The following is a 13,592-nucleotide window of genomic DNA, read 5'->3' on the forward strand; positions in this document are numbered from 1 at the left end:
AGGCTAGGAGTTCGAGACCAGCCTGGCCAACATGGTGAAACCTCTTTGCTACTGAAAAAATAGAAAAATTAGCCGGGTGTGGTGGTGTGCACCTGTAATCCCAGCTACTCGGGAGGCTGAGGCAGGAGAATTGCTTGAACCCAGGAGGTGGAGGTTGCAGTGAGCCAAGATCACACCATTGCGCTCCAGCCTGGGCAACAGAGCGAGACTGTGTCTCAAAAAAAAAAAAAAAAAAGAAAAGAAAAAAATATATAAATGGATCTGATCCCTGGTAAAAGAGAGATGAGGGATGGGACCTAGGGCCATGTGTGGTGATTTCTGATTTTTTGTTTCTCTTATTACAGCTTGTGTGATTTACATTGTGATTAGTTCTGAAAGAAAACTGGGTCTCGCTGTGTTGCCCAGGCTGGAGTGCTATGGTGCGATCTCGGTCCACTGCAACCTCTGCCTCCCATGCTCAAGTGATTCTCATGTGTCAGCCCCCCGAGTAGCTGGGACTACAGGCATGCATCACCGCACCCGGCTAAATTTTTGTATTTTTAGTAGAGACGAGGTTTCACCACGTTGGCCAGGCTGGTCTTGAACTCCTGACTTGCCTGCCTCAGCCTCTCAAAGTGATGAGATCACAGGCATGAGCCATTGCACCCAGCCTTAAGCATTATTCTTGAAGATACCTTTAATTAAAAAATGATAAAATCAATTCAACCAATAATATGACAGAAATAAGCATTACTTGTAACAAATGGCAATTATTATTACATTGGTTGTTTGCATATTTATATTTATTTACTTCCTGTAGGTATCCTGCACCCCATGTAACATACCAATCGGAACCCCAGTGAGTGGCTATGCTCTCTACCAGCGACACATTAAAGCAATGCATGAGTCAGCACTCCTGGAGGAGCAGCGGCAGAGACAAGAACAGATAGATTTGGAATGTAGAAGTTCTACAAGTCCATGTGGCACATCCAAGAGTCCAAATAGAGAGTGGGAAGGTAGGTAAATAGAGCCATCACCACAGAGAATTTTTATAAAGGGAAATAAAGCTAAACCCATAAGCAGTGTCCATTGTGCCTTTGTAAGTTATCAGCCTCCCAACTGATTATTACATTTGTCTCTAACAGACACAGTTCCTTAAATTGACCTTAAACTATGAAGAAATGTTAGTATTATTAACTACTAAAGGATGCCAGTAACATTTTTAGTAGCATTCTAGTTAATGTGAATTTTCTGATATTCATCTTTATGCTGGAAGACATTACAAATACAGTCATGCTTTATGTTCCATTCATCCGAATTTTCAGAGTAAGAATTGTTGTCTGGTCCTCGAAGCAAATCACCTTAAAATATTACAGTGTAATATTCACATTCTCTGGTAGATGAGAGACACAACTTTGTGTAGTGGCTATTCCCAAGCAGACGCTGGTTAAGCCTTCACCTTGGCATTTGCCAGCTGTGTGGCCACAAGCAAGTCACTTAACCTTTCATAGCTTTAGTTTTCTTATCTGTAAAATGAAAATAATAGTACAACCACCTTGTTGTGGTTGTAACATTAAGGAAGGAGCATTTGGTATTGTTATATAACACATGGCTCTGCGTTATTTTGTGTATAATGTAGTATATAATTACATACTAATTAGTGTATTAGTACTGTATATACACAGTATTAGTAGATACTATGGAGATACCTGTTTTCATTGTTACATCACTGTTTTATTTCAAGTAATAGATTTCAATTGATCTGTTGCTATTTTAGTTGGTGTGTGATACACTTTTACTTTCTTTAAAAAAAAGAAGAAAGGAGTGGTTTTTAAGTTTTAATACATCCTTCTGACATGGTTAGAAGAATTGGCACATGTTTCTGGTTAAGAATGAGTTTACAGTCTACTTATATGCTATGATATGCTTAGAATATAAGAATACTGAAATAGTCTGAATGATTCAGAAAATTCTTGACAGTACTTTATTTAGCTAAATAAGAGTTACTAGTTTTACAATGCCATGCATTCCAAGGGTTATTTCATATAAAATAGGAACTGTGGTACTTAACTGATCCTGCTGACTCTGCCTAGATCACACCAATAATGAGTTATTAGTTACATAACACACTGAACCTCTTATGTTAGAGTTTTAAATGTAAACTTGTTAATCTTTTAAACATAAATCTTGTGCTAGGAAAAATGTGAACCAGAATGATAATATCCACCAAGGAATATAAAAGGTGCTAAATGAATATTTCCTTGAATGAAGGTAGAAATATCGATAACTTTTAGGCTTTTACTTTGTTGGGTCTAGGGAATTCTTAATCCCTAGTTCTGTAATTGACACATGTACTCGGTAATTACACCTTAAAGGAATGAATTATAAATGAATGACATAATGGAGATATCCTTACTGCGTTTCACTACAGCATATTAATGGACTTATCACAGGTGTTTGTCTTTTGAACATTCCAATTATGAGGAAATCCATCAGTGGAAAATGATACTTTAGAGAATAAAAGTCTCTGGATGTATGTCTTACATTAATAATTTAGGATAGATTTTGTGAAGAAGTAGTAAAAGTTAGAAAAATGACATTCAGATGGTATCATTTGTTGAACTTATGCCAAAGCATAACATTATTGTTGGTAATATCTGGGTCATTTCAATATGGATATCATATTATAATTTTAAAGCCTCAATATCTTTTATTGATCTGCTTTATAAAATGGTTGTATTTGGGAACTGAACAAACTGAACCAGGCTAGATCTCCAAATTCTGAGACTCCAAACTGTGAATTGTATTTCTCTGTGTTAGTCACATTATACATATGGTTTAGATCTCAGTGGTATCCTAATTTTTAATCATAATTCAGTGATCTTAAAACCAAATTGTAATTATATGTTTGATTAGTATGACATTAAGAATTTTACAGTTTGGTTGAAGGTGATGCTTTATAAAGGAGGGAAAGTTTATCCAAAGGTTGTTTTGTTTTAGCTCATCTCCCTAGTGTATTCATCCCATAATTTGTTTAACAAGTACCAGAAGTCTTTCTTTGAATCTATCCTGTAGTTCAGTGTATAGGATAACCTTTCAAATAACATTTTAATGTTTGCAGTTAAGATGCTTGTGTCTAGAATGTTTGACACAAATGGTTTAAATTTAACCTCACAGAACGGTTTATAGAGTGTGAAGAATAGTGAGAGTGTGGATTTATGTATAAAGTATCACCAAATATTGGTACAGTCCACCTGAATTAGGGCCATGTTTTCTACTTTTCCCTTCATGGTCTCTTAGCAAGTAACGGGCAGCACTTGTTGTCCAACTATTTGGTTGTATTTATTTCTCTTAATGTGAATGGTATAAGTAATTTCTGTAGGTATGTCCGTTTTAAGTTGCTTAAAGCTTTTCCCATCTGTAGAAAAGGTTGAAAAAAACCTTACAGAATTGTTTTCACTTACCAGTAACATTTACATGAGTTGACCTCTGCTTTACCGGTAACTTTTAAGCTTCTTTTCTACAGTGAAGGAACTCAAGCATATGGAGGTAGAGTTAGAATTGAACTTCTAATGCAATTTAACAAAATTATCCAATTAAAATAAGAGTTAAGGCTGGGCACGGTGGCTCACGCCTGTAATCCCAGCACTTTGGGAGGCCGAGGCGGGCGGACCACAAAGTCAGGAGATCAAGACCATCCTGGCTAAGTAAGAGACAGGTGAAACCCCATCTCTACTAAAAATACAAAAAGTTAGCCGGGCATGGTGGCGGGCACCTGTGGTCCCAGCTACTTGGGAGGCTGAGGCAGGAGAATGGCGTGAACCCGGGAGGCGGAGCTTGCAGTGAGCCAAGATCACGCCACTGCACTCCAACCTGGGTGACAGAGCCAGACTCCATCTCAAAACAAACAAACAAATAAATAAATAAATACAAACAAACAAAAGAGTTAATGCTTCTTTGTAACTGACCCTAGTTTGTTGCATGTTTATTTTGTTGCTGTTGCTGTTTTTCTTTTCCTGCTCCAGGTACATGGTAATTTAAATGGCTGTGTTTAGAATCATCCAAATTTCCATCATTTAAAAAAAATAAAAAAGGCCGGGCACGGTGGCTCACACCTGTAATCCCAGCACTTTGGGAGGCCAAGGCGGGCGGATCACGAGGTCAGGAGATCAAGACTATCCTGACTAATACGGTGAAATCCCATCTCTACTAAAAATACAAAAAATTAGCTGGGCGTGGTGGCGGGCACCTGTGGTCCCAGCTACTCGGGAGGCTGAGGCAGGAGAATGAGGCGTGAACCCGGGAGACGGAGGTTGCAGTGAGCTGAGATTGTGCCACTGCACTCCAGCCTGGGAGACAGAACGAGACTGTCTCAAAAAACAACAACAACAACAACAAAAAACCTACTTTGACCAGCGTATTTTTTTTTTTAACATAGTTATAAACTTACTGGAAATGGTAAAATAATTAGACATTAGATTTTTAATATGATATTTTAATATGATATTTTTAATATCATATTAAATTCTCTAGGAAAGAAGTGGTGATTTTCTTTTGGAGTTGGGTTATTGGTTATCTCATAAATCTGTTTACTCAGTATTAGGACACTTACTCTAATTCATTATATTAATGTGTCATAGAAGCAAAAAGTACTGTCATCTTGATGGATACCACAGAGACATCTGAAATTCAACACCCCGTCCTTTAGTGAGACACTATTGCACTGTGGTTTAGAGCTAATGGTCTGTAATTATACTGCTTTAAAAAAAATCCCTGGTAGACCTTGGTTGGGCAATTAGATATGATTTTTCTGAGCCTCAGTTTCCTCATCCCTCAAATGGTATTAATAATCACATTGGTCTTGAGGGCTAAATAGATAATATATGTAATGCACCCTGCCTAGCACTTGAATCTTAGTTGATATTTTTGTAATTGTTTCTGATTTTTAAAAGCACCTTAGTAAATGATTACAAAAAATAGTGTAGTAAGGAAATAAGAGGTTTAGATATTTGAAGGGAAAAGACAAATTATTTATAGGATAAGATTACTCACCTAAAAGCCTAAAAGAATCAAAAGTTATTAGAGCTAAAAAGAAAGTTCATTAGTTTCTCAGAAAAAATTATTGCACAGAAATCCGCATCTTTCCTATATGTCTGCAGTAATCAGGTTTATTTATATAAACCCATATATATGAAAGAGATTGTTTTCTTACCAATATGACATATCTAGGAATAATTTTTAACAAGCAATGTATGGACCTATCTGACAAAAACAAGATTTCTCAACTAGAAAACTCATTATTATAAAATGTCAAGTCTTCTGTATTTATTCATAAATTTAATACAAGTCTGATGAAAATTCCAGTTGTTTGGGGACATTTTAAATTTAGATTTACCAGGAAAGATAAATGGATACAACTAGGTAGTGAAAATAATAAATAAAATGAGTGGGAATTTATTCTGACAGACATTAAAATGCTACAAATCTAAGTGGTCAGGGTTACAAATGAGTTTTAGTTTGTGCTTTTTTGGATTTTCAAAAATTACAGATGTTAATTTCATTTTAAAAATAAACTATATGTTTTGAAGTCTTAATATGACTGCATTTCTGGTGTGCCCTTTAAAATGTTTAAAGTTTCTTTATGCTTTATGTGGAGGTAACTTACATGATAAATAATTTTAATTAGTATTATTATAGTTATATGAATGGTTTTGATAAGCTTATATAGGATTTTTGGATTAGTTTGATCTGCATCTTTTGAAAGCCTTCTTCCATTTCTTAATTAAATTTATTTCTGTGCATATTATCATGGAGTGAGCTTCAACAGGCTAATTATAAGAGTTGTGAAATCCTCGCAAAGCTAATAACCTCCAGTCAGGCCAGATTTGAATTAAGAGAATTGCTTGATAATCTGATGTTTGCCTGTTGTGATTTTATTGCATGTGAAAACACTTGATTCTCCTTAAGAGGAAAGAGAAGTTCTTGGTCCTTTTAAGGGAAAACTCGTAATTGAGTATCTGAGGATACACAGAAGATTTAGAGTTAGAGGACTTCTTAACTTCTCTGTGGGTGGATTTTGCCCCCAGGAATTTTAGATTTTAATGTTAGTAATATAGTCGGATCTGCCCCTGGATGGTGTGGGCTTGGTCCTTTCACACTTACTATTTTAATTTGGGGTTCTTCCCTTATTTTGATAACTTTAACTTTCGTAGGAAAATCAGTCGCCTATATGCCTTATGCTGAGGTCAAACGTGCTCTAGAACAGGAAGCACAGATGCACAATACTGCAGCAAGGTCAGCCTCACCGTGTAGGCTTTCTCCAAGAGAAGTCAGTAAAGCCGCTCCACAGCCTGATATGAGTGCAGCCCGCTATAGTGTCCCGCCAGGTAAATATCACTCCTCTGTGCAGTGGCTGCTGGCCATCCACCCACACATGTTCCACGTGGGCGGTTTAATCTCGTGAATGAACTGCTCTTCCAGGACATGTCCTTGCTGTTTCAAAATGACTTTGTTTCTCTGCATTCCATCATCAATTGTATTTAGCTGAGTTCACTGGGCCACTGGGAAATTTGTGTTCACACATTTATACTGTGACATTGACTGGCTCTTCCTTTAAGAAGAGTACATGAATTTGTAAAATTCTTGAGATCTCCCCATCCCCAAAATTCAGGTGTTCTGTGAGAGCCGGAATCAGTAAATGTTTCTCAAAATGTGCAAGATGCAAAAAGGATGTATAACTGGTTGTCAGTCATGTATGTGCATTCTATGAAGTAGTGTTATCAGCTGTTCTTAAGAAGTACTCTAAGAGTGGTGGCAAGAGATAAATATTTGAAGACTGATGTTTGCTATGCTAAGCAGAAGTAGTTTGAAATGAGCATCAGCATGGAAGCTCTGGTTTGAAAGAGAGTTGAACATTTCAACCCCACAAATAGTATTTGTGACTTAAATATGTATACAGGCTTACGTGAATGAGAAATTTAAAATAGAAATGTTCATTGTTGGTTTCATCTTGCATTTTTTAATTTGTGATTTAAAAATTCAGGAATGACTGAGAGAGGTAACCTGTTGTAAACTAGGAAATGGACTATTTTAAAATCATTTTTCTTTCCTTTTAAAAGTCCTTCAGCCTGCTCCACATCAAGTGATAACTAATCTCCCTGAAGGCGTTCGGCTTCCGACAACTCGACCAACCAGGCCACCGCCCCCTCTCATCCCGTCATCCAAAACCACAGTGGCTTCAGAAAAACCGTCTTTTATAATGGGAGGCTCCATCTCACAGGTGAAACGACTTCTCTTTACAGTAGATTTCTTGTTGAATATGGCTTTGTTAAAACTTGTCCCTCCTTCTTACACTGATCTGTCAGAGTACTAATAAATAATAATCTGTCTGAATATGAAATTTCAAGAGATAATGACCAGAAAATGCAGCAGTCACTATACTTTTGCCACAAATCAGAACTTTCAGTGAGTTATGTACCCAGATTGAGTGGTCATGGCATGCCACCCATTTAATTACACTTGGCACTTGGCATACCACCTAGTTTAATTTACATCACTCTAAACTTACCGAGTTTTAAACTTAGTTTCAAACAGTAGAATATTTGTTCACTAATCTATGGTAAAGGCTCTAAATATTAAATTGTAGGTGGTTAGTATTATAATTTATTCTGACTTTGGCCACTAAATCTTTTTTCTGGTTCATTAGTTTGTAAAAAATTGAGATATGGTCTGGTCTTAAGAGTTCCATCAGTTTTGATTAACATGGACATCAGTGGTCACACCCCTGTCAACTTATTGAACACTTCTTCACTTCAGAAAGTTTTCTCATGTTCCTTCCCACCCCATCTCCCCTCCCACTTCCTGAAGCAACCACTATTTGACTTCCTATTGTTGTAGATTAGTTTTGCCTTTTCTAGAACTTCCTGTGAATGGAATCAAACATGGTGTACTCTTTTGCATCTGTCTTCTTTAACTCAGTGTAATGGTTTTAGGGAATTCATCCAGGGTTTTATGTAATCAGTAGTTTTTTCCTTTTTATTGCTGAATAATACCAGTTTGTTTATCCAGTCTCCTGCTGATGAAAACCTGAGCTATTTCCAGTTTTTGGCAGCTATGAATAAAGCTGGGCATTCTTGTAATGGGTTCTTTGTGGACATATGTTTTTATTTTTCTTGTACAATTACCTGGCAGTGGAATTACTAGGTTTATGTATGCTTTATACTTTTCCAGAGTGGTTCTACAGTTTTATGCTGCCACTAGCAACGTACGAGACATGATTGCTTCATTTGATGTTATCAAGTCTTGTTCATTTTAGTCATACTTGGTGTGTAATAATATCTTATTGTGGTTGTATTTCACATTTCCCTGACAACAAACAGTGTTGGGCACTTTTCATGTGCTTATTGGCCATTTGTACACCTTTGAAGTGACTATTTAAGTCAGATTGTCTCTTTCTACTGATTCTTTTTGATACTGTGTTGTAGGTCTTTATTATGGTTGAAAGTTCTCTGTTAGATATATGTATTACAAATATTTTCTCTGTTTTTTGTCTGTTTATTTTCTTACTGGTGTTTTGATGAGCAGAAGTTGCAAATTTTTATGTAGTCTAAATATAGATACATACTTTTTTCTCCTATGATTAGTTTTATTTTGCTAAGAAATCTTTGCTTGCTCCAAGGTTGTGAGATATTTGCCTGTTTTTTTCTTCTGAAAGCTTTGTAATTTTGGCTTTTATATTGAGGCCCATGACCAGAATCAAATTAATTATTGTGTATAGTATGAGGTCAGGATTAACATTCATCTTTATGTAAATTTCTAGTTGAAAATAGCACCAGTTGAAAAGTCTTTTACTCCTTTGATCGCTTTAGTTCCTTTGTTAGAAATCGTTTGACAGTATAGATGGGTCTATTTCTGCACTGTCTCCATGCTGTTCCATTGATGTACTTTTTCATCCTTTTGTCAGTACCACAGTCTTGATTACTATAGCTTTATTGTAAGTCCTGAAATCATGTACTATAAGTCTTTGGTGGTTTTGTTTTTCAAGATTGTTTTGGCTATTTGATGCCTTTCACATTTTCATATAAATTATATAATCAGCTTAACAATTTCTGTCTCCCCCACTTTCTTTGGTTCCCAAGTTGTTTTTTTTTTTTTTTGAGACAGAGTCTCGCTCTGTCGCCCAGGCTGGAGTGCAGTGGCCAGATCTCAGCTCACTGCAAGCTCCGCCTCCTGGGTTCCCTCCATTCTCCTGCCTCAGCCTCCCGAGTAGCTGGGACTACAGGCGCCCGCCACCGCGCCCGGCTAATTTTTTTTTTTTTTGTATTTTTAGTAGAGACGGGGTTTCACCGTGTTAGCCAGGATGGTCTCGATCTCCTGACCTTGTGATCCGCCCGTCTCGGCCTCCCAAAGTGCTGGGATTACAGGCGTGAGCCACCGCGCCGGGCCTGGTTCCCAAGTTTTATTCAAGGACTCATACAAAAAATTCCAGGTAAATGAGTTTTAATCCTCATCTTCCTTCTCTTCTTTGTCCTGATTAATTTGGAAGTAACATAATCCGAAATTCTCTTTGCTGTTAGCAGCTATGCACACCAATCACATAGCTTATTCTTCAGATATTTTTTGGTGAGCTATTTCAAATACCCTTTGGAAAAAGGCACCTCAGAAGTTACGGTGCTTGTGTTCTTGCTCCTTTCAATAGTTACTACCCCTCCACCAAGATTCCCAGCTTTTCCATTCACTTTAATTCTGTCTTGGAGAAACTGCTAGCATTTGGCAGCAACATCTACAGGGTAGGTTCAGTCAAGGGTGAACTTCAGAACCTGCTCTTTTTTTTTTTTTGCCCCCACTTTTTCATGGACATCTGGCAGCAGCAGAGGCTGAAACAATCTGTCAGTCTACTTAAAGAAAAAAATTCTGCTGGGATCTTTTCTCTTTTCCTTCTTCTCCTTCTCCTCCTTCTCCTTCTCTTTCTCCTTGTCTTCCTCCTCCTCCTCCTCATCCTCCTTTTCCTTTTCCTTTCCTTTCCTGTCCTGTCCTGTCCTGTCTTTTCCCCACTTCATTTATTTTATTTGCAGGAGGAGTAGAAACATGTTTTAAGGGAGAGTTTTATTTTTCCCCCTAAACATGAATCTTGTAAGTAAAACCAACTTAACTATAGGAATGTAGCAAAGTAAGGGGAAAGTAGCACAAACCACCCAAGAGGCAAAGGTTGTGGGGAAGAGGTGGGTGCAGTGGGCATATAACATATGCATAAATGCTTTATGATTCACCTGCTAAGCACTGTCTCCCCAGAAGGCAAGCACAGGGACCCATTTTAAGAAGATGTTGCCCTCCAAACATCTGAGAATGCTTCAAATCATAGTTTAAGGTTTAAAAGACCAAAACAAAACAAAACAAAAAAAACCCACGAACCACCCATCTGCTGGGATTTTTGTTGGAATTGTATTAAATCCATAGATCAATTTGGGGTAGAAATGGATATCTTAACATCGAACCTTCTAATCCATGAACTTGTATATCTTTTCATTTATCTGTATCTCTCAGCAGTGCTTTAAAGTTTTCACTTTAGAGATTTGTACATGTTTTGTTTGATTTATATTTGGCTATTTGATTCCTTTAAATTTTTTTTAATTTTTTAAAAATTTTTTGACAAAGTCTTGCTCTGCAGTAGTGTGATCATAGCTCACTGTAGCCTCCAACTCTTGGGCTCAAGCGATCCTCCCACCTCAGCCTTCCGAGTAGTTAGGAATTTTTTCTTTTTTTTTTTTCCTGAGACAGAGTCTTGCTCTGTTGCTCAGGCTGGAGTGCAGTGACGCGATCTCGGCTCACTGCAACCCCTGCCTCCCAGGTTCAAGCGATCCTCCAGCCTCAGCCTCCCAAGTAGCTGGGACTACAGTCATGTGCCACCCTGTCCGGCTAATTTTTTTGTATTTTTAGTAGAGACGGGGTTTCACCATGTTGGCCAGGATGGTCTTGATACAGGAATGCTAAATAGTGAATTGGTGAACATGGACATGCGTTTCTTGTTGCTCATCTTAGAAGGAAGGCATTCAGTATTTTACTGTTAGGCAAAATGTTAAGTTTTTCATGGATGTCTTTCATCAGATTGAAGATGTTTCCTTCCATTCTTAGTTTGCTGAGACCCACCCTCACCCCTAGTTCTTATATTTTTTTAGCTCCAGAATTTCTATTTTGTTCTTTTTAATGATTTCTTTCTCTTTGTTGCTATTCTCTATCTGGTGAAACATCATTCTTGTACTTTCTTTTATTTTCTTCTTCTATCTCCTAGAGTAATTCTGTTGCTCAGGCTGGAGTGCAGTGGCATGATCTTAGCTCACTGCAGCATCAGTCTCCTGGGCCCAATCTTGCCTTAGCATCCTGAGTAGCTGGAACTACAGGCATGCACCTGTATGCCTTGGCTTTTACTTTTTTTTTAATTTTTTTGTAGAGACAGAGTCTTAATATATTGTTAAGGCTGTTTTCAGACTCTTGGCCTCAAGTGATCCTCCTGCTGGGTTTCCCAAAGTGTAAGGATTCAAGAAGGCAGGCCACTGCACCTGGCCTCCTTTAATTTAGACATGGTTCATTTTAGTTCTTGGAATATATTTATAATAGCTGATTTAAAGTCTTACTTTAGTTTCTGTTCCCTGATCTGTTTTGTATGTACAGCTCACATTTTCCTGTTTCTTTGCGTATCTTATAATTTTGGGTCAAAAACTGGACATTATATATAATGTAGCAACTCTGGAACTTGGATCCCCCCGCGTCCCCCTACTTTTCTTTTCAGGGCTTATTGTTTCTGTTTCTTTTGGCTGTTATTATTTGCTTAGTGACTTTTCTTAACTAATTCTGTAAAGTCTGTATTGTTATGTGTGGCCACTGAGGTCAGATGAACTTAGTGATCAGCTAATGATTAGACAGATTTCCTTAAGTATCTAAAATCAGTAAAATCAGCCTTTGCTGAGGTGTGCTCTTTGTGTGTTGGGCACTTGATAGCTTTGCCTTAGTCTTTACTTCCTGGTGTGCAGAGCCTTAAGGACAGCCTGAGTTGAGAGTGTGGGGTCTTCCCATGTCTTTCCTAGGCATATCCATAGCCTTGCACATGCGTGTAACATTCTAGGTTCTAGGGAATATGTTGGAGCTTTTCAGACCCCCATGAACATCTCATTCTCTGGCTTTTCCTTTTAAGTGTTTTGGTTAGCCTGTTGTTTACCCTGGCTGTGATCTACTGTCTCAGGCAGTGGAGAAGTTAATCAGTTGCCTCTGATTGTTTTTGACGAGCCTGCACCTCCTCTCCCAGTCAGGTCAAATAAAGACAGCTTTGTGAATGGAGTCTCCCAGAGAACCAGCAGACAAGTCGGACAATGACAGTTATCTGGGAGTTAGGCTTTTAAGGAGCTCCAGCCTTGCTCTTTCCCTTCTAGAGGGTGCCAGGTAGCTGGTTTGCACTATGATTGTGGGCTCTTGGTTTTCAACACTACCATAGAGCTTAATCAGGAGAATGAGAATGGAACAGGTTAAAATCCCACAAAGCCCATTGTTTTTACCTAGATTCAGCTTTTTTTTTTTTCTTTTTTAAATAAGTGTTTCCAGATTTCTACAAGCCTTTGGTTAATTTCCAGGGTTCTTTAAACGTCGATTCTTACATTGCTTGAGACTGGGAGATGGAGGTTGCAGTGAGCTGAGATGGCTCCACTGCACTCCATCCTGGGTGATAGAGCAAACCTCTATCTCAAAGTAAATAAATAAATAAATAAATAAATAGATAAATAAATAAATAAATAAATAAAAGGTTGATTCTTAAAACGTTTCCAGGTTTTCTTGTTGCTTTTATGGAAGAGAGTTTTTGGAAGTCCTTATTACTTTGCTGTATTTGCTGATACCACTCTCCATAGCATTTTTAGTAGGAGTGAATATTAATAATAGTAGCTTACATTTTTATTGCAATGTATTAGTGCTTTATTTATGTAATTTATTAATAGTAAATACTATCTACATGTAATGCATGGTAATTTTAGAAGACATATCCTACTCCGCTTAAAATTTTTTTAAATTTAAGCAATCTACGATGAAGATTATCTTGCTTTACAAAAACTATTCTTAGTTTTGGGTAGAAGGGGTTTAACTTTTTTTTTAAAACAGAAATGGGATTGCTGACTTTGTGAAATTGACCTTGTGAAAAAACAATGTTTGTTTAATCTTTAAATTTTTTTTTTTTTTTTTTTAGGGAACACCAGGCACTTATTTGACTTCTCATAATCAGGCTTCCTACACTCAAGAAACACCCAAGCCCTCAGTGGGATCTATCTCTCTTGGACTGCCACGGCAACAGGAATCTGCCAAATCAGGTCAGTGAGTTAATACAGTCATAATGCATCTACGTTTGTAGCATCACAGCCAGTAATTTAGTACTGGATTGCTTCATGTTTCTCTGCCTTTCCACAGCTACTTTGCCCTACATCAAGCAGGAAGAATTTTCTCCCCGAAGCCAAAACTCACAACCTGAGGGTCTGTTGGTCAGGGCCCAACATGAAGGTGTAGTCAGAGGTAAAATAATGCTGTTTGGCAGAAATATTAAACTTTTGTCCCCAATAAATTTATTAAAATAAGTTATT

General features: G+C 37.5%; 1 protein-coding gene across 13 annotated transcripts in view; it reads left to right on the forward strand.

The window, feature by feature from the left end:
• The window catches only part of NCOR1 (nuclear receptor corepressor 1), a 192,674-nt gene that overhangs the window by 124,480 nt on the left and 54,602 nt on the right, over positions 1 to 13,592 (forward strand). For 9 of the 13 annotated variants that reach the window (XM_030923270.1, XM_030923273.1, XM_030923279.1 and 6 more), the window contains 5 exons: positions 800 to 995; positions 6,192 to 6,365; positions 7,098 to 7,258; positions 13,205 to 13,325; positions 13,423 to 13,524. In XM_030923270.1, the coding sequence (XP_030779130.1) occupies positions 800 to 995; positions 6,192 to 6,365; positions 7,098 to 7,258; positions 13,205 to 13,325; positions 13,423 to 13,524 (754 nt within the window). The remainder of the gene's footprint in view (positions 1 to 799; positions 996 to 6,191; positions 6,366 to 7,097; positions 7,259 to 13,204; positions 13,326 to 13,422; positions 13,525 to 13,592) is intronic. The other 4 variants (XM_030923280.1, XM_010387753.2, XM_010387748.2 and 1 more) reach the window with 1 other exon arrangement.

This window comes from Rhinopithecus roxellana, chromosome 19, assembly GCF_007565055.1.
Source record: "Rhinopithecus roxellana isolate Shanxi Qingling chromosome 19, ASM756505v1, whole genome shotgun sequence".
Classification (NCBI taxonomy): Eukaryota; Metazoa; Chordata; class Mammalia; order Primates; family Cercopithecidae; genus Rhinopithecus; species Rhinopithecus roxellana.